We start from the raw sequence: 21645 nt of genomic DNA, 5'->3' as shown, positions 1-21645 counted from the left end.
ATCAACTTTTATTCATTTCCGGCGTCTCCTTGCCCTCCGCCGCATCCGAATTTAAACCGTTTTCGCATTTACCGTCCCGCGACGTCACTTCATTCGACGAACAATCCGAATCTGAAAATTTTAAACAAAATTAGAAAACAATCATGATAAATCAATTCAAATAAAATTCGATTTTTTTTTCCTTCCTTTTTCTAAAGGACTATAATATATTATAAAGCACCGACTAGCAAGAAATATGCGAAAACAGACAAAATCACATGACTAAGAGCATTCTCATCCAACCCCTCATTTTATGTGAGGGGTGTTTGTATAATTTAGAGAGTGATTTAGGGTGATTGTGAGTGAAGAGTTTTGTCTGATTTTGTCTGATTCAGGGTGTTGTGAGCGATGAGTTTTTATATTTCAAAGAAAGTAGTGATTTTTCTGTATATTTGAAAAGTTACTGTTCACCCCCTATAATTTTTTAATATATTTTGAGAGTGGTTGTGAGTGAATGAAAGAGAAAAGGTAATGATAAAAGGTATAAAAAGTATTATTTAATTGAAATTGATAGAGAAAATGTAACGAGTTTTTAGTGTAAATTTTGATTTAGAGATAGAGGATAAGATGAGAATGCTCAAAGAGAAAATTTGATTTGTTTTCTTTTCTTTTTCCAAAACCACTGTAATATATTAGAAAGCACGGACTAGCAAAAAAAAATATGCAAAAGCGGAATAAATCACATGACGACTAAAAGAAAATTCAATTTGTTTTTTTTTTTTCTTTTTTCTAAAAAACTGTTATATATTAGAAAGCACCGACTAGCAAGAAACATACGAAAACGGAAAGAAATTACATGACTAGGAGATAAATCGATTTGTTTTAATTTCACCTCTTGAAGCTTTGAATGATCGTTTGCAGTGAAGAATTGCACTCTGGATCCCATCCTGTTGCTGTAGTAACGAATCGTCACGGCGGTTGGACGAAATTGCCCCCAGAGGAGCAGCCGTAATAGCCGACCGGCTCTTTCTCAAATGGTTGCAGACGACTCGAAGTCCTGCGGGTAAATTACCTTGTTTGAGCCCAACAAGAGTAGTCTGCAGTAGCGGTGGTTCTGAAAGGTTGGAAATCGACTGATTCACCCTTGTAGGCTTTGCTACCAGAGACTGCTTCTGTACTGAATTTGGTATTTGAATTTGAATTAGTGGTAAGCTTAATTGCCCCGTGAACTTCAGTTTGTCACCATATCGCTTGGAGTATAGAGGCTTCACTTTCCTCAGGTATTCCTGCATCGCCTTTTTGGTAAATTTCTTCTCCTCGTTTTGTGGCTTTGAACTGTTGGCCTTCTTCGACTTGTCTGTCGATTCGGAGTTGGTTTTCAGTTTTGATTTCTTCAGCTTTAGCATCATGACTCGAAGCTTCGTAGCACGAGACGACTGCGGTGGTGGATTTGACTTCATCTTCATTTCCTCTGCTTCTTCAAAACCGAACAAGTCATCTGATACGGAAACGACGACGTCACCCGTACTATCACCGCTCGAACCGGACTGGAACAGTGGCGTCAGCTTCAGCTCACTCTCATCATCATCATCTTCTTCTGACTCAAGAGATCCATCTGAATCTTCTTCTTCTTCATCTTCATTTTCCTCACAATTTTTAACAAGCTCCTGAACACCAATTTCGTCCCCTGGTAAACTGAACTCCAAGTCGAAAAACGGTCCGTCGTCGTCGTCGTCTTCGGTTTCTGACGTCTGGCTGCTGACTCCGGTGACAATGGTGGTGGCGGTGGGAGTGCTTACGAAATCATTCTTGGTTGTGTCAACACCGTTGGTTCTCCAGTATCTTAGCAAGCTGAAAGCCTCCATGGTTGGGAGAGCCAGAATATGGAGAACTGGTAGGGTGAAAATGGTGTTATTTAGTAGGTGGTATGGTGGTTGTTTATGGCAATCAAGTACAGAAGCAGAGGCTGGAGAGTGAGAGTATGTATTATTTATTCTTTTAGTTTTGCCTGCAATATTATCAAAGTTATTATAAATATATATAGGATTTTATTTGTTTTTTTAATAAAAGATGGTGTCTGAAAATTAACAAATTTGGATGGTGGTTTTAATTTTTAATCACTTTAGGGATTTATTTACTGGGAAAAGTTAAAATACAAACAGAGACAGAAATGAGAAGTGTGAGAAGGATTTGTGGTCATACAAAAAAAACCTCTCAAAAAATAATTCTAAAAAATTAATAAAAAAAATCATAACTCAAAATATAAATAAAAAATTAAAAAAAATGTTTCCCTTATCATTCTCGTTAAAAAAAAAGTCGAAAAGACACAATGCAAAGACAAGACACAATGACGAAAATGAGCAAAAGATACAATTATAATTAAAAAAGACACAATAAATCGTAAAATATAACACAATCCCGAACAACATATAACACAATGTTGACTAATATAATACAATATTAAGAAAAAAAACACAATGTTAATGAAAAAAGACACAATCAATGATGAAAATAAACACAAAACACAATAATAAACAAAAAAATACAATGGTGTTTTTCATTCAACATTGTGTCTTTTTCGAGTTTTTTTTTAAGAATGAAGAAGACGGTGGAAACATTTTTATATTTTTACTTTTTTTGTTTTTTTATTAAATTTTGAGTTATGATTTTTTATTTATTTATTTATAATTTTTTTTGAAGAGTTTTTTGTATGGCTATAAATCCTTCTCATCCTTTTCATTTTTGTCTCTTTTTGTAGAACAACTTGACCCTTATTTACAATATGCGTCCTCTAATGTTAAATTTGTTTAAAGTGATTAAAATACTATTTGACAAATTAGAGGTGTTCTTTATGTCGTTTATATATTAAAGCGCACGCACACACACATATACAAAAAACACGTAATCATTGGGTTCATTCACCCAAAACTAGAATTAGACGTTGCAGATGACTTATGTTGGAACATCTCAATTTCGTTGACAAAGTCCAAGAACAAAAATTCGCAATCACAATTTTTATCAGACAGTCAAGCAAAACTATTAAAATAGGGAGACAATCAAATTAGCCATTAGTCAGACTAAGAACATGTTATCAAATTAATGCCATGAAATTTGTAAAATTACCAATTTATCATTTTTGGTGCTAGAGGAAGAAGAATGACGCACAAGTATTTGGTGGCGCAAGAGACGTTGGCACATGAGTTTAATGGCGCAAGAGATTAATGAATGACGTATTGGTGAAGGAGAAGAAAAATAATGGAACATAACGTATAAAGGTGTTGTCACATGAGATAAAAGGTTGACGCATGACCAAAAACCCGAGGCTATTTTTGTAGTTTAAAAATGTAAAGACTATCTTCATAGTGTTTTCGGTCAACGAGATTGTTTTGGTTCCTTTCCCTTTTCTTTTTTTTTTCTCTTTCTTTTTGAATGGTGAATTTCTTTTAATCGTTGTCTATCGTCAGAGATATTTGAACTCAAGACATCACCCTCCAAATCTCAAGTGTTTAAAGACATTGTCTTTGTCAATAGGCTACCACTCCATTGGTATTTTGGTGACTTTCCTATTATATTGTTACTGTTTAGCCGTGACTTTTTGTTTTACAGTAATATCGTTTGACTTTTCTTATTGTTAACTAAAATATGAAGAGTAGGTTAACTAAGATGGTGTTTGTTTTTTTTAAAGGTCTGTGCGGCCTCTTTTGTCTGCCCGCGAAACCACGCACAGACATTGTCATCTATAGACTGTTTATTTTGTCGAAGACGTTTCATTAGTGTTACCTCTTAACAATTAAGAGGTTATGAGTCATTAAGAGGTAGCCTTTTAATGACTGTTAAGAGGCTACCAAACAGCCCCTTAATGTTACCTCTTAACCATTAAGGGCGTTTGTTCTAAAGATAAAAATCTACGATTTTGAAGAAGACAACTTACCCCGGAGATGAATAGAAGAATGAGAAAATCGAGGCCAAAGGGATCTTAAACACCAAAGTCAAACTTAAGCTTAAAGTTCTTGAAGAAATCGACAATGGAGGAGAGGGATTTCAAGTTATAGAGGTGATGGCTGCTGTTTTCAATAGATTTTAGGGTTTAAAACATGTTTTGAATAAATACAAACCCCTTATATTCTTTATTGAGTTACTAACTCGTTTAAGGAAAAACTGAATAATCAATTTTTATGACAAAATCATATCCAATATCTTAAAAATCACATATTGTGCATCAGGAAAACAACTTGGGCTATTTTAAAACATTAATTGACATATCTTGGAGCTTAAGTTTATTAATTTAGTCGAAAATATGAAAGACTTGGCAAAATTAGTCCCTATACTTTCATAAACGCGATTTTTAGCCGTTTTAAGCGATTTTGAGAGTTATTAAGGACTATTTGGCATGATTTAAAGTTATGAAATTACAAAATAAGTTAAGCCAAGTTAAATACCAATAAATACAAGTTTTTATCAATACAAAATATCATAATTATATTCCCGAGTCGGGTAAACGAATACGGTTATGAATATGAAAAATCCGAAATGTTACAGATTTCATTATCCCATGTTAACATCATCTGACTCTTTTAATAAACAACCTATCTGTTTGTAAGAGTAAATCTGCCTGGTAAAAGATTTAAAGTTTAGCACATTCACTTTTCTAATCTGCTAGTGAACTTGGTTATGTAGTCACTCCTTTCTAATGCTTGACCAAGCTGCAGACGTTTAATAGGTATGCATAAACGTCTAGATCTTCTGTTGATCTAGCTGCAGACATTTGATAGGTTTGGTTTTACAGTTTTAAGCCTTTGATAAACATTCGCTTGTTTTATAGTTTAAAACTATTTTCGGAAAAAAAAATAATATATGCCATCAGTTAATCACCTGTCCAAATCCTTAAGACAGAGTGACATATAATGTAAGATTATGCAATAGTTCCTCTCACTTTGTTTAATCTCCTCTTGCTTCTATTTGTTGAGACCTTGACTGCAGTGTGAATAATCACTCAAGAGTATGTGAGATTTTTCTGTGTTTTTAGTGTTTTTAGTATTTTTATCAATGTGTTGTAAGGAGTGTTGCTTGTATTGACATGTAAAAGCCAAGAAAGGGTGAATATGTTCTTTTAAGTTTCTTTATGTTCTTAGCAGCTTCTTTTTCTTCTAGAAAATAATAAACGTTTTCATGTAATAAGAAAAAAGATAAGGGAAGAGGTAACACTAGACGTATAGTGGTTCAAATGGATGTTAATAAACTCATCACACATCTACTTCTCGAGTGATCACCTCTTTAATACCTGAAGAGGTAGGTCCCAGCAGAGCCCAGTTGGACCCGCAAGACTCACCTTGAAGAGGGACGTTTGCGCAAGGACCAACTGGTTCCGCAGGACCCACCATGCTCAGAGATGACGACCTTATGCGCAGTACGCCAGCTGTTCACGCAGGGAAAGCCTCCCAATGGTGAAGTACCCCGCCTGTCCCCGCAGCTGCGGATACAAGCCATCAGAGAAGGCTACCCGCACTAATAGCAAGGCTACACGCACAAGGCACTAACTCAATAATTCAGTGTCACCTGAAGGAATGAGCAAGGCGGGAATACTCCCGCCCAAATGAGCCAGTCCGTATGCTTCTGGAAGATCTTTTGTACTATACCTGCCAAGGTATGGACAAAATAGACAAGATCTGACCAAAGCAGCCCATGAACCAATCACAGAGTGACAGCTCACCGACAAACAGTACGAGGAGCATGCTCTAGTACTGTTTGTCACTATTAGCCGCTGCCTGCTCACCAACCCTTGTCGTGGCACGCACATAGCCTGCAGTTGGTGGAAAAGGAATAGTACACAGGCGGCCTGGTCACTATCAGCCGCTGCCTACCCACCAACCAGCATGGCACGTGCGTAGCCCGTAGTTGGTAGAACAGGAATATTATACAGCTGGCTGTACCTGCTTGGAAACCTACCTTCGGCTATAAATACTCCAACACCTTGGAACGGTATGATCATCTGGTATTTTACCTTCACTAGCTATTTCTCTCAATATACACTTATATTCGAAGCAATCTAGTCTGATTCTCACGCCGGAGGGTGGTCACAAGGAGGAACCCCCCCCTTCTCAGTGACGAGCTCACGGTGTCTGTTTTGCAGGTCATCTGAACAACATCCTTCTTTGCCGGACCTAACCCTCGTGGGAAACATTACTTAACCCCCAGATTATCCATAATCCACTCGGGGTCGATTAGTGTTTCTTCATTGGCGCCATCCGTGCATAAAAGCTAGAACTAATTCAGTTTTTTCAAAACTTCTGAAAAAATGGTTAACGTTACTCCGGTCCCAAGGCCAGTAAGTGACCAAGAAACCCCGGTAACCACAACCCCAGCTACTGGGGGGAACACCGGTGGTTACACAAATTTTACGAACACTACCCCGGTTACCCAAGCCGGGGCAAGTGCAGTAAACAATATTTCACTGGGGGTTCACTGATGCCCAGTTGGAGAAACAGACGAGGCTCCCTCGCCAAACACTCGATCAAGTTAAGGCGTGGGCCGAAGCACGTCAGAAGGAATTCCAAGCTGAGTTGGATGAACGCTTGCGTTCACTCCAACAGGCTGACGAATTCGGGAGCACTCGACAACACCTCAACATGAACAGTGAGTGCGAGTACTCGGACGATGATCGGGAGGAATCCGACACTGACGCGAACCCTCGCCATAGGGCGAAAGGGAAGCGTAAAGAAACGGACTTCCAACCAAGAAGGAATTTCGGAGAAACCTTCAAACCAAGGAACGCGGGGGGAAACCCACGCGACTTCTCCAAAACCTTTAGACCAACTGCTGCAAATGCGGGAACATCCAAGTTTGCAAGGGACATTGCGGAAGCAATCGCCCCGAGAAGTGCCAAACAGATGTCCAACATCGACACTTATGATGGTCTATCCGACCCAGACGATCACTTGAACAGATTCATAGCGGGGGCAACCGTTAGTAACTGGACGGAACCCACGTGGTGTTATATGTTCCAGATGACGCTGGTTGGAGCGGCCAGGGCGTGGTTTGATCGTTTACCGGTCCACCACATCTATGATTGGGCGGACTTTCAACACAAGTTCAGCCAACACTTCAGTCAACAGAGGAAATATACTGAAGAGCAGTGGACGATCCTCAACTGCGTGAGAGAGGAAGATGAATCTTTACTAGACTTCATCATTCGCTTCAACTCCAAAAAGCTGAGTCTGGGCAACATAAGTGAAGATCTTGTTCGCGCCGCTTTCATCCAGGGCGCCGAATACCCAGAGCTTATCCTCACGTTGACGGGTAAGGACGGCATGCCATCCACATGGGATGCCATCATGACGGCGGCCAAGCGCTTTGCCGAGACGGAGAAGCAACTGGGTAGGGATCTTCCCCAGAGTACACATCTCTACACGCAGAGGACCAGAGAAAACAATGTTCGGATCGCCCGGCAGAACAAGAAGAGGAAGCTAGGTATTTGGCAGTCAGGGGTAAACTTTGACACCTCATCCAGCTCTCGCCCTCTTGTTGGCGGAAGGGATAACACGCACCCTTCAAGCCGAAAACACCGGTGGTCGCCACTCACCAAAAGCGTCACGGAGATATTTGCCACCGAAAAACTCCCATGGCCAAAAGCTCCAATGATCCGACAACGACCTAATGCGGATCAGAGCAAATTCTGTGACTTCCACGGGACAAAGGGTCACAGTACAGAGGAGTGTACATCCTTGAAGGATATTGTTGAAACATTCGTCAAGGATGGAAGACTTGCACACCTTGTGGCATCAATCAAGAATGGAGGAAGGAATGATAACCGGTATAAAGGCAATGGACGAAAGCCCGTTGACATCAGCATCCACATGGTTCATGGCAACATCAGAGGAAGAAAAAGACGAACGACAGAACCATGCGAATGGAAGGAAGCTGAGGTGCGCTTCCCGCGAGTGCCAGGAGGACCCAGCAAGGAAGGCCCCATCGTCATCAAAAGCCAGCTGGGGCATTACATAACTTCCCGCACTCTTGCTGACAACGGCGCCTCGTCAACGGTTATGTACAGGCAGTTCTTCGACAAGCTAGACGACGAAGACAAAGAACGCCTGTAAACGGTTTACGCCTCAATGGAAAGGTTCGACGGCAGCACAAACACCCCCCTGGGTATCCTATCTTTCCCCGTCATTCTCACGGACGGGAAATACTCGCGCACAGAAGACGTGGACTTCGTCGTAATGAGGAAGCCACATCACACATACGACATTCTCTTCGGGAGAGACGGGATGGCAAGATTCAACGCCGTGGTATCTTCAGTCCACGGCATGATGGGATGGCCAACTGCTGAGGGTGTAGCGATGATCACCGGTATCCCCCAGGTATGCATCGCATCCGTCTCATCTAAACCCAAACCAAAGATGGCTAAACCAACCATTACCGAACCAGAAAAATGGGCCCTCAATGGCAGATACCCTGACCAGGCTGTTACAATTGGCCCAACAATCGCTGATCCTACGCGCACCTTACTCAAACGCTTATTACAGAGAAACGCTGACATCTTCGCGTGGACACCAGCTGACATGACTGGTGTACCTCGAAGTAAAGCAGAGCATAAGCTCAAGTGTGACCCGGCTTTTACGCCAGTCATACAAAAGCGCAGAGTAATGGGGGCGGAACAGGCTAACGCGTGTAGAACCCAAGTCAAGGAACTCCTTGACGCGGGCATCGTACGCGTTAGTACATATCAAACATGGGTTGCAAATCCCGTTATGGTACCGAAGGCTAACAAACAATGGCGCATGTGTATAGATTTCAAAGATTTAAACAAAGCATGCCCCAAAGATTGTTACCCGTTACCCGAAATTGACCTCAAAGTGGATTCATTAGCACCGTTTCGCCTTAAATGCTTCCTTGACGCATATAAGGGGTACCATCAAATCCACATGGCTGTAGATGATCAGGACAAAACCGCATTTCGGACGCCCGATGGCACATTTTGTTATCAAATGATGCCATTCGGACTTAAGAATGCAGGGTCCACATACCAACGCCTGATGGACAAAGAGTTTCATGCCCAAATTGGGAGAAACTTGGAAGTCTACATGGTTGATTTGGTCATCAAAAGCCCTGAGCCAGAAGCGATGTTGAAAGACATCGAAGAAACTTTCAACACGCTCAGAAAGATAAACATGAAGCTCAACCCGAGCAAGTGTTCCTTTGGGATGGAAGAAGGGAAGTTCTTGGGAGTCATTGTTATTAAAGATGGCTTCAGAGGGAACCCTGAAAAGGTCGAAGCCATTATCAAAATGGAATCACCTACTACCATCAAGCAAGCTCAGACACTGAATGGACGCCTAGTCGCACTTAACCGCTTTTTGTCAAACCATGCGGATAGGTCGTTCCCATTCGTGTCAACATTGAGAAACTGTTTAAAGAAAACGCACTTCCGCTGGACACCAGAAGCGGAAGCAGCTTTTCAGGAAATTCGGCCACGCTTGATCGAACTCCCAACGCTCACAGCACCAGAAGCGGGGGAGGAATTAATCATATACCTTTCTGCCACAGATAGAGCGACCGGGGCAGTCCTGCTAGTAGAGCGGAAAGGTATCCAGATGCCTATTTACTATGTTAGCCGTGTCCTAACAGACGTAGAAACCCGGTACTCCACCCTGGAAAAATTAGTCTTAGCACTTGTACAAGCTTCACGCAGACTAAGACGATATTTCCAGGGTCACCCAATCATCATTCCCACCAACTTCAAACTCGCAAACGTTCTAGGCAAACCCGAATTATCGGGACGTCTAGCCAAATGGGCAATTGAGTTGGGGGAATATGCGATAAAGTACAAGCCAAGACCAGCTATGAAAGGCCAGGTCTTGGCCGACTTTATTGCAGAAGTCCCCGCTTCGCGGGAGAAAGAGTGCCAGGAGGAGACTCAACCCTCCCCAGCACAGGACATCAATGATGTCTGGCGACTCTACACTGATGGAGCAGCCAGCAACGAGGGTTCAGGCGCAGGGTTGAAATTAACCAACCCAGCAGGCCAAGAATACACTTACGCTATTCGACTGGATTTTCCAAGTACGAATAACGAAGCCGAGTATGAAGCATTCTTGGCAGGGCTGAGAATTGCGCGTAAAATGGGAGTGAAAAACTTGGAAGCCCACGTGGATTCCATGTTAGTAGCCAACCAGATAAACGGAACGTACACGGCCGTGAACGACACAATGGCCCTGTACCTCGCACAAGCAAAAACCCTTATGCGCGATTTTAATGATTGTAAAGTCATACACGTCAAGCGTAGCGAAAACAAATCTGCGGATGCGTTAAGCAAGCTTGCATCATTAGCCTTCACCCATTTGGGAAAGGACATCCGCATTGAACTCCTTGAAGCACTATCAGTCCCGCACAAGGAAATTTGTGTCATCCAAACCGGTACAGAAACGTGGATGACACCAATAATAAATTACCTTGCAGCGGGTATACTACCAGAGTCAAAAACACAGGCAAGAAAAATACGTTGTAAAGCATTAAACTATCAACTCATCGATGACATCCTTTACAGACGTAACTTTCTTGGCCCACTCTTAAGATGCGTGGACAACCAAGATGCTGACTACCTCCTAAGGGAAGTACACGAAGGCATCTGTGGAGTACACGCAGGTCCACGCGCTGTTGTAGTTAAGCTAAACAACGCGGGATACTTTTGGCCGGGGATGCATACGGATGCGCTGGCATACATCAGAAAGTGTAGGTCTTGCCAGCTCTACGCACCTAACACGCATCGCCCGAAGAATGAACTTGTTCCAGTCACCTCTTCATGGCCATTTCAGAAGTGGGCCATCGATGTGACAGGCCCATTTCCTACAGCAGCAGGAAACGTTCAGTTCCTAGTGGTAGCCATCGACTACTTCACCAAGTGGATAAAAGCAAAACCCTTAGCCCAAACAACCGCAAAACATATTAAAAAATTTATTTGGGAATTTATTATTTGTCGTTTTGGACTTCCACAGACTTTAGTGAGTGATAACGGCACCAACTTTGCTGACAAGAAGCTACAAAAGTGGCTAGAAGAACTTCAAATCAACCACACCTTTACCTCAGTGGCACACCCGCAAGGTAACGGTGAGGTGGAAAGAGCAAATAAAAGCATCGTCGAAGGCATAAAGAAAAGACTCCTGGAACTCAGATCCGGCTGGGTAGACGAAGTTCCACACGTCCTTTGGGCAAACAGAACGCTAAAAAAGGCCAGTACGGGAGAAACCCCGTTCAGCCTCACTTATGGCACTGAAGCCATGGTCCCAGTCGAAATTGGTTTGCCCTCACCAGGGGTCTTGATTCAGCCAGAAGACAATGATGCGGAAAGACGGTTAGACCTTATGCTAACCGAGGAACAAAGAGACTTAGCCGCAGCGCGCGAAGAAAACTACAAGCGACAAATGCAAAAGTACTACAACACGCGGGTAAAACTCTGCAACTTCAATGTAGGAGACTACATATTGCGTAACAACGAGGCTTCAAACCAAGAGCGCCCAGGAAAACTGGCACCGGTCTGGGAAGAACCGTACATTATCAAAGAAGTTTTGGGAAAAGGCGCATACCGGCTCGAAAGGCTCGATGGCACTCCTATCCCAAGAACATGGAACGGAGCTCAATTACGCAAATGTTACATGTAGATCAATTCCAAACTTGTAAAGAAAAGGCCTAGAGCCACTTCTAATGGAAATGATTCTCCTTTCACATTGTGTTGATAGCCTTACCTTTATACTTATGAACTTCCCACGCTGATATGCCGGTATTCACCGCATAAATATGGGAAAAAGTAAGTCGTTGCGTGTGGAAGGCGGCAAAACCCGCATAAACACATAAAACGGTAAAAATTTCTAAGGAAAACCTTCACGCAGGTCAGCTATAGGTGAAGTTTGGTCATCCCAATAAATGAAAGTGACGGTCCTACCCGCACAATCATGATAAAGGAAACTGAACATTGACCTATTGGCAACCGCGCGTCGAAAGGTTAACTTATTCAAAACACATAAAAAATTTCAAAGGAAAAGATGAGGAAAACTTCAACGCAGGTCAGATATAGGTAAAGTTTAGCCATCCTACTAAGTGAAAGTGACGGTCTTATCCGCACAATCACGAAAGAGGAAGCAAAACTTTAACTTATTATCTGCCACGTTGAAAAGTTAACTTATCTAAGTACTAAAGAAATTGCTAAGTTAAAACAAAATATGAGCGAAATAAACAAGGCAAGGCATTAACAAATAATTTTTATTCCATCAACATTCAAACATTACAAGAATTGCTGGGTACATACCCGCATACAAGATTAGAAGTCTACAAACATAAAAATCTACTCTAATGGTGGAAAGGGATCTAAAGTATCAAGCTTCAGGACCACTCCCACTTGGACCTGCACCATCAGTAGAGTGTGGCGGTTCAAGGAAAGCTTTGAGGATAGCTAGCCCATCATCAGCAGCAGCAATCTCGTTTACCTTCTCCACCACCGGATGCGGGAAGACGGCATACTGATTCACTGCTTGGTCATACGCAGCTTCAGTATCCACATTGTAAAGAGGGAAGTTGGAAGACGGAATGCCTTGTTCAACAAACCCTAGACTAAGCAGGAAGCCAGCCTTTTCCCCATCCTCATGAGAAGCGTTGAGGGCTGCGCTCATCGCATCGTCATATGATGTGTTCGTGAACACCCGATGCACAACCTAAAAAACAGAAGTATATCAAAAACTCTTCAAAGTGCAAGGAAAAGCGTAAAGAAATTGTGAAACTGCGCATACCTGCGACAACGCTTCTCGAAGAAGCCATTCCTTGGTAACCAGAGCCTCCTGGAGGGCAGCTTGAGCTTCATTACGGGCGCGTTCGGCTTCGTTCTTTGTAAGGTTGGCAAGCAACACATCTTTGGCTGCAGCCTCTTCGACGCCCTTTAGCTTACGCTCAGTGTGGTCAAGCACCCCCCTCTGGTCCAAGATCTCTTGGAGCTTCTTGGCATCTTCCATGGCAAAAGCATCATGAGCCTGCTGGAGCCTCTCTAATTTGGCTTTAAGTTCCTCATTCTCGATGCGTAGAGGCTCAGCAGCAGCTTCAGCCTTGGTGGCCCTCTCGGTTGCGTTCCGTGCAGTTTCCTTAGCCAACCGAAGCTGTTCATTAACAGCTTGGGCGGCCTTGGAACGGGCCTCGAGACGAGCCTGAACGTCAACCTCAAGGGCCTTGAAGGCCTTCTCCTTTTCCGCAGCAACGGCGGCAAGCTTCGCATTCTCCTCCCGGATAGCCCGCGCCTGAGCCACTTTAAGGCTACGCGCCGTCTTTAACTTGTCGTTTTCACGACAAAGTAGCTCGACGCGCGGCTGCATCCGGGCGAGGAGGATTCGAAGCTCGTTGGACAGCCTACCTTCCTGGTAGCTGGCCATGGCCTCCTACAGCGCACCGCTTGGGGCGGCGTGACGCGCCCATTCGACGCAATCTTCAGCAGTCCGGAGGGTCGTTCCCCGGCGGATCTTCCACCGAGGAGCGTACACCTCGTTGGAATCACGAACTGCAATAAAACAAAAAACAGTTAAGAGAGAAATGATGAAAGGGATATAGGCCAAAATAACCCTACGCACCTGTAGGGTCGATAACAGGCCGATAGCCACCAAACCCATCACCTGAACCTAAGGGATATCCATCCAAAAGGTCAAGGAGACGGGAAGGAGGCAGGGATTGGCTAGACGCCCCAACCCCAAACGTACCTGAAGGACTGGCCGTAGTCGCAGGCGCCGGAGGAGGCATGGTGGAGGCTGCCGCGGTGGAAACCAACGGAGGTGAACTCACCGGAGGTGAACTCACAACCGTGGCCGCGGCTGCGGAAGAACCCGCAAGAGAAATCACCGCCGGCTCAGTGATGGATTCTGTGAAAATGGCACTGACAGCCGGCGGTGATAATGTTACAGCTGGAACAGTTGGCTCAACGGAATGAGCAACTGAACCAGTACTGCAAGCAGGCGTAGCCGCTTGGGTCATCGCCTCGGGTAGGTTGACCAAACCTACCTTCATGGGTCCAGAGCTGCTCCCTCCCGCTCCACTCTGGAATGCCGTAGCATCCACGCCTGCACGAAGACAAGATATATAAGTATAATAGCGGAAAGATATGAAGTTAAAGTTATGTGCACTTACGGGTCTTTTTGAGCTTGAAGGTGCGAACAGGCGGGGACGAACCCGATGGAGCCGGCCTCTTCGTACCGGTCACCGTCGTCGTCCTGGGCTGCTCGGAGGTGACAGCCGTTTCAACCTCCGGAGCAGTGGTCTCAACACCACCTGGGTTCCTCGCCGCCTCTTCACTCTCGGTCTCCGACTCAGACCTGTTCACCTGGTCGGCGGTGGAGGCTACCTTCGCCTTGCCCTTCCCGTCAGCAGCCTTCTTCTTCCGCGCAAGAAAAGGACCATCTGCGGATTCCTCATCAGAAGATGACAAGATTAGAGGAATTCCGGCAGAGGTTTCAGCATTCAGAGGGCAAGGGTTAAATAGTCTTTTACCTGGCCGCGTGGCGCTCAGTATTTCGTGGCCTGGCGGGTAGGCCTCCACAAACCGATCCGCAGTCTGCGCAAGGATGGGCAACTCGTTCTCGTCAAGAGCGCAAGTACCCAACCGAGCGGGACCGTCAGCTTCCCGCGGATGCAGGAGGGACTGCAAGTCATTTCCCTCTGAAATAAAAAGAAAAACAGTTAGAAAAAACCTTAAATCAACAAAGAAGACGGAGCATACCGTAAGGGATAAAGTTCAAACCGTATTCAAGTACGATGGGAATCTGTGGCGCATCCGCCCCAGCATCCTTACACACCCTGTTCATACCGAGCATCACCATCCCGGACTCCGGAAAGCAGTAAACCGGAGTCTGGATCCGGGAAATCTTGGAAAACCATTCCGCCTCCTGGTAGTTGGAGGCGTGAAGGCTGGGGAGAGCTCTCCCGTTCTTAAATTTCATCGCTATAGGGACGACACGGGCAGAGATGTAAAAGAACTCCCGCTTCCAAGACCGAAGACTGCGCTCGGTAGCGCAGATCTTCAAACCCTTGATCCGGGTGACCTGGGTGTACCAGCCTTGGATGCACCTCCAGGAGTAGAAGGTCATCAGGCGGTCGACGTGGGGATCCACGCCAAGAATGAGGCACACCCACTCAAAATGGCGGATCTTGGCGATCGCCATTGGGTGTACCTCCGTCAGGTGCACACCGTGTCTATCCAGAACACGGTATATAAACTTCGTCAATGGGAACCTAAGATTCCCATAGACGAAGAAGGCGGCATATACCCCTATTTTGCCCTTGGGGGCATCTTACACCGTCTGGTGTGGCTCCGGAAACTCAGGCTCGAACGGCTCGAGCATGAACTTCCGGACGATGTACCGGTAAAGCTCGATGGGAAGAGCACACTGGCATTCGCCAGCAGTGCTCTTATCGTCCTTATCGGACGTAGACGTCGGGTTCTCGACATACAAGTCAGACTCCTCGACGATAGCTTCTGGATCATGAGTAGACGACATGTTTTGGAGGTAAAGAACGATTTCAGGAGAATGCTCGACAGAAAGAGTATTCGCCGGAAATCGCTTAGAAGGAGAAGAGAGAAGTGAAAGTGTAGATTACCAGGAACCCTCTCCCCCTTTATATACTCATCGCAATGAATGCGATGAATTTAATGCGGAAGAGAGAGAAATCGCAGGTGCAATGAAACTATGACACGTGGCAAAGAGCAGGCTGGCAACAGCTGTTGACGGGACGCGCGCCGTAAAATCCGCACCCACGCGCCCGAAAAATCGCGCCCACGCGCCTGAAAAAGCGTCTGGAATGACCATGTACTGTCACGTCGCCATAACTTCCTGCACGTCCTGAAACTGTCAGAAGAAACCGTCGGACGACGTTTCAACAGTTTGGACTGTTCTTATCCTTTCACCAACTCTTCGAATTTCAAAAAGATTAAAAAAGATTCAAAAGTAGGCAGGACTATACCCCTTACCTTGGCAACCAAGTAACTATAAGACAGGTGCGAGTACAGCGTTAAGGCAAAACCCTTCACATACTTAGCACCTGCAGGGAATTGAAGCCAATAATACCTCGGCAACCAAGTAACTATAAGACGAGTGCGGGTACAGTGTCAAGGCAAAACCCTTCACATACTTAGCACCCGCAGGGAATTGAAGCCAGGAATACCTTGGAAGTAAAGTAACTATAAGAAGAGTGCGGGTACAGTGTCAAGGCGAAACCCTACACATACCTAGCACTCCGCAGGGAATTGAAACCAAGAAGGATCTGGGCCATGCTTGCGGAAACGGGAATAACATCCCCGCATAGCGGGAACGTCGAGAACTAGATTGTTTGAAGCTCCAAGATGGAATTGGTTGTTTTAACATAATTGATCACTATGTTCAAAACTACCAGAACCTCATGGAGAATCTACACAAGTGGAACTCAACGCTCCTGACTTGCGAGGAGGTTACAGACCTACCCGCATCATACCCAAAGATCAAGCAGAAAAGTCGGGAATTTCTGCACGTGACATTAGGAAAACCGCGGGAAGAATCCCCACGGAAAACCTTAAAACTTAAAACCCTTTTCAAAACCCTTTGCTTAAGTCCAAAAGTTCACCTCACTTATTTACAATTCATGAGAAGAACATTGGACTGGGGGGACTTGAAGAGGTAGGTCCCAGCAGAGCCCAGTTGGACCCGCAAGACTCACCTTGAAGAGGGACGTTTGCGCAAGGACCAACTGGTTCCGCAGGACCCACCATGCTCAGAGATGAAGACCTTACGCGCAGTACGCCAGCTGTTCACGCAGGGAAAGCCTCCCAATGGTGAAGTACCTCGCCTGTCCCCGCAGCTGCGGATACAAGCCATCAGGGAAGGCTACCCGCACTAATAGCAAGGCTACACGCACAAGGCACTAACTCAATAATTCAGTGTCGCCTGAAGGAATGAGCAAGGCGGGAATACTCCCGCCCAAATGAGCCAGTCCGTATGCTTCTGGAAGATCTTTTGTACTATACCTGCCAAGGTATGGACAAAATAGAGAAGATTTGACCAAAGCAGCCCATGAACCAATCACAGGGTGACAGCTCACCGACAAACAGTACGAGGAGCATGCTCAAGTACTGTTTGTCACTATTAGCCGCTGCCTACTCACCAACCCTTATCGTGGCACGCACATAGCCTGCAGTTGGTGGAAAAGGAATAGTACACAGCCGGCCTGGTCACTATCAGCCGCTGCCTACCCACCAACCAGCATGGCACGTGCGTAGCCCGTAGTTGGTAGAACAGGAATATTATACAGCTGGCTGTACCTGCTTGGAAACCTACCTTCGGCTATAAATACTTCAACACCTTGGAACGGTATGATCATCTGGTATTTTACCTTCACTAGCTATTTCTCTCAATATACACTTATATTCGGAGCAATCTAGTCTGATTCTCACGCCGGAGGGTGGTCACAAGAAGGAACCCCCCCTTCTCAGTGACGAGCTCACGGTGTCTGTTTTGCAGGTCATCTGAAGAACATCCTTCTTTGCCGGACCTAACCCTCGTGGGAAACATTACTTAACCCCCAGATTATCCATAATCCACTCTGGGGTCGATTAGTGTTTCTTCAATACCATACCCCTTTAAAATCTCACTAGTCGAGTATTGATCACCTTTTTAACATCTCACTAATAAAGATAGGAATCATTTTTACCTTTCTCACTTATAAGATGACTATCACCCCTTCAAAATCTCACTAAATGGATAGTGATTACCATTTCATTCTCCATAATCTTTGTAGGGATTATGTCTCTCAAACCTACATAGGTGTTCAGTAAGCATATTACATGAAATATGCATAGAGTGGATTAGTTGACGTCTACTTAAACCTTTATAAATATGGTTTGTCATCTTTATCCGTTAATTCTTTACTTATTGCATATCTTATATCTTGAGTTGTAAAAAGAAAGTTCGGCAAACGGATTAACATCTTTAATTAAACAAAACCAAGAAAACCTATTTACCCCATTATAAGTTATAACACTAAATGATGTCAATGATCAACTGTGTGGTGCCGAATTTCTGTTGTGCAATATAACCCAAAATTAAAATCTAGAGTACAACATGCTCTGAACCATATTCCTTGCCGTTCTATAGAAGGCAACATTTTAGGTAAATTAAAAGAACATTTTGAGTACCAACCCCACGAAAAAAACTCAATTATTACTCCTAGGGGTTAAAAAAGACTTATAATTGGATATATCTATGCATTCCTGCCCTTGTAATTGCACTTTACGTAGCTTAGAAACCGATTTTGATATTAAATTCATGGATTCTTCCTTTGTTTTTATGTGAGACGTGTTATTTAAGATATTTTTTATACATCTGCAATCATCTATTACTATTGCGTAAACTCTTTGATATAAGATTGAATGTAATAAATAGACTCAGGGTATGGTGGTCCAATAGTCTTTATTTCTCTTACACATGTAGAGTTTGGAATATAAGGTTGAAGATGATAAACACATAATAAATTAAATTAAAGGTCAAATTATATTTTATTATGTCTAATTATCCTTTCACTAATATTATACAATGGCCGTATAAAAAATGTATTTATTTATTTATTTATTTTCAGAATTAAAATTTGACATTATTAAACTGATAAAAAGAACAACATATAAACATCTTTATTTTATTTAATAATATAAAGTTCTGAAATATATTAAAATAGTAGTTGTTTTCTTGTTACAAATCGGGGTAGAGGGTTTGTCTGGTTGTCTGGGAGACGTGGTTGAGTGAACAGAGCGGTCATGTGAGTGCACAAGTATGTGTAAGCGTGTGTGTCAGGGGAAACAAAATTCACACTTTCACCCATTTGTCTTTTTATTTAATCCTTTTCCAAAATCTCCAATTTACTCAATACCAAAACATCTTTAGACGCACACATATATATAATGTAGGTGATATTTACTCATCATCTTTAGTTACTCATTAGTATAATATTTATTTAACTTTAACAAAACAACAACCGTACCATTTAAATTCCACGAATATCATAAACTATTGGTAGGGTTTAAAAAGTTTAGGATGAAGGCAAACATTATCTCTATCCATGAGGATAGAGAAACTGTTTCCATAAAAACCTCCGACTCCAAAAGAAACAACATACAAACATGCATTTACCAATATCAAAACAAATGATGGCATAGTGATAAAGTAAGCTACAAACACGTATAAACATCCTGTAACACCATTTTTAGTTAAACATGTTCTCTGAATGTATTTCATTTGGATAGCATTGACATAAGAAGTTAATAGGTCTATAATATCGATTGACTAGATACTTATATTTTGTCTAGTAATAGTAATATAGTGATTTCTGAGTCAAGAGGTCAAGATTTGTGGTCAAATATGTTTGTTAAGTCAAACATAGTGGCGGGAGCTTGTGAGATTGATAGTAGCAACTGAAGACCATTACCATTCTAAAAAAAAACTAGAAACGGCTTGTCTAAAAATGGCATAAAAAGAAAAGAAAAGAAAAGAAAAGAAAAGAAAAGAAAAGTGTCAAGGTGGAAGCCGCCGCGGTAGAAACCAACGGAGGTGAACTCACCGGAGGTGAACTCACAACCGTGGTCGCCGCTGCGGAAGAGCCCGCAGAAATAGTCACCGCCGGCTCAGTGAAAGAATCAGTAAATATGGCACTGACAGCCGGCGGCGATGTCATCACAGTTGGAACAGTTGGCTCAACCGGGTGAGCAACTAAACCAACTGAAGCAGGCGCAGACGCCTGGGTCATCGCCTCAGGTAGGTTGACCAAACCTACCGTCATGGGTCCGGAGGCGCTCCTCCCCGCTCCACCCTGGAATGCGGTAGCATCCACGCCTGCACAAAGAAGATATATAAGTATAATGGCGGAAAGATATGAAGTTAAAAGTAAAGGAAGTTTGTACTTACGGGTTTTCTTGAGCCTAAAGGTGCGAACAGGCGGGGACGGACCCGATGGAGCCGGTCTCTTCACGCCGCTCACCGTCGTAGTCCTGGGCTGCTCGGAGGTGACAGTCGTCTCAGCCTCCGGAGCAGTGGTCTTATCACCACCAGGGTTCCCCGCCACCTCCTCGCTTTCGGTCTCTGAATCAGACCGATGCACCGGATCGGCAGTGGAGGCAACCTTCGCCTTCCCCTTCCCGCCGGCAGCCTTCTTTTTCCGCACCAACGGAGGACCATCTGCGGATTCCTCATCAGAAGATGACAAGATTAGAGGAATTCCAGCAGAGGTTTCAGCATTGAGAGGTCGAGGGTTGAATAACTCCTTACCTGGCCGCGTGGCGCTCAGAATAGGGTGGCCTGGCGGGTAGACCTCCACAAACCGATCCCTCGTTTGCTCCAAGATGGGCAACTCGTTCTCATCGAGAGCACGAGTACCCATCCGGGCGGGACCATCACTCTCCCGCGGCTGCAGGAGAGACTGCAAGTCGTTTCCCTCTGAAATAAAAAGAAGAAACAGTTAGAAGAAAAACCTATATCAACAAAGAAGAAAGAGCATACCGTAAGGGACAGAGTTCAAACCGTATTCGAGGACGATAGGAATCTGGGACGCCTCCTTCCACACCCGGCTCATCCCAAGCATTACCATCCCAGACTCCGCAAAGCGGTACACCGGAGTCTGGATCCGGGAGATCTTTGCGAACCACTCCGCCTCCTGGTGGTTAAGGGCGTGAAGGGCGGGGAGTGCTCTCCCATTCTTAAACGTCATCGCAAGGGGGACGACGCGAGCGGAGATAAAGAAAAACTCCCGCTTCCACGACCGAAGACTGCGCTCGGTAGCACAGATCTTCAACCCCTTGATCCGATTGACCAAGGTGTACCACCCCTGGATACACCTCCAGGAGTAGAAGGTCATTAACCGATCTACGTGGGGCTCCACGCCCAGAATGAGGCACACCCACTCAAAGTGGCGGATCTTGGCGATCGCCATCGGGTGTACCTTCGTCAAATGCACACCGTGCCTCTCCAAGACACGGTATACAAACTTCGTCAATGGAACCTGAGATTCCCATAAACGAAGAATGCAGCATACACCCCTATTTTGCCCTTGGGGGCATCGTACACCGTCTGGTGTGGCCCCGGAAACTCAAGCTCGAACGACTCGAGCATGAACTTCCGGACGATGTACTGAAAAAGCTCGGCCGGAAGAGCACACTGGCACTCGCCAGCAGTGCTCTTGTCGACCTTTTCGGACGTCGACGTCGGGTTCTCGACGAACAACTCCGACTCCTCGGCAGTGGCCTCAAAATCACGGGTAGAAGACATGTTTCGGATGTACAGAAAAACGATTTCAGAAGAATGCTCGACGGAATAGTGAGTATTCGCAGGTAATCGTTTAGAAGATGAAGAGAGAAGTGAAAGTGTGGATTACAAAGGACCCTCTCCCCCTATATATACTCATCGCAATTAATGCGATGAATTTAATGCGGAAGAGAGAGAAATCGCAGGTGCAATGAAACTATGACACGTGGCAAAGAGCAGGCTGGCAACAGCTGTTGAAATGACGCGTGCCATTAATTTCGCGGCCACGTGCCCGAAAAATCGCGCCCACGCGCCTGAAAAAGCATCTGGAATGACCATGTACTGTCACGTCGCCATAACTTCCTGCACGTCCTGACACAGTCAGAAG

At 44.4% G+C, this 21645-nt stretch overlaps 1 protein-coding gene across 1 annotated transcript; it reads right to left on the bottom strand.

Moving 5' to 3' along the window:
• Nucleotides 1-1857, bottom strand: LOC143547147 (uncharacterized). The gene is made up of 2 exons (XM_077038642.1): nucleotides 872-1857; nucleotides 1-111 (listed from the first exon to the last, which is right to left on the bottom strand). Exons 1-2 carry the CDS (start codon nucleotides 1842-1844, stop codon nucleotides 2-4), a joined length of 1083 nt encoding a protein of 360 aa, XP_076894757.1. The 5' UTR covers nucleotides 1845-1857; the 3' UTR covers nucleotide 1.
• Between the last annotated feature and the right edge of the window lie 19788 nt (nucleotides 1858-21645).

This window comes from Bidens hawaiensis, unplaced genomic scaffold (genome assembly GCF_021521415.1).
Source record: "Bidens hawaiensis isolate Kalapana, Puna unplaced genomic scaffold, B.hawaiensis_p1.1 tig00000905_1, whole genome shotgun sequence".
NCBI lineage: Eukaryota > Viridiplantae > Streptophyta > Magnoliopsida > Asterales > Asteraceae > Bidens > Bidens hawaiensis.
The sequence above is the reverse complement of the archived record's forward strand: the minus strand, read 5'-3'. Positions and strand labels throughout refer to the sequence as shown.

What these genes read in the sequence shown, in the direction of transcription:
- LOC143547147 (XM_077038642.1), bottom strand. Translation starts at nt 1,844, where the DNA reads ATGGAGGCTTTCAGCTTGCTAAGATACTGGAGAACCAACGGTGTTGAC. An exon ending in ATCATTCAAAGCTTCAAGAG is followed by an intron (nt 112 to 871) that starts GTGAAATTAAAA and finishes TAAAATTTTCAG; the next exon opens with ATTCGGATTGTTCGTCGAAT.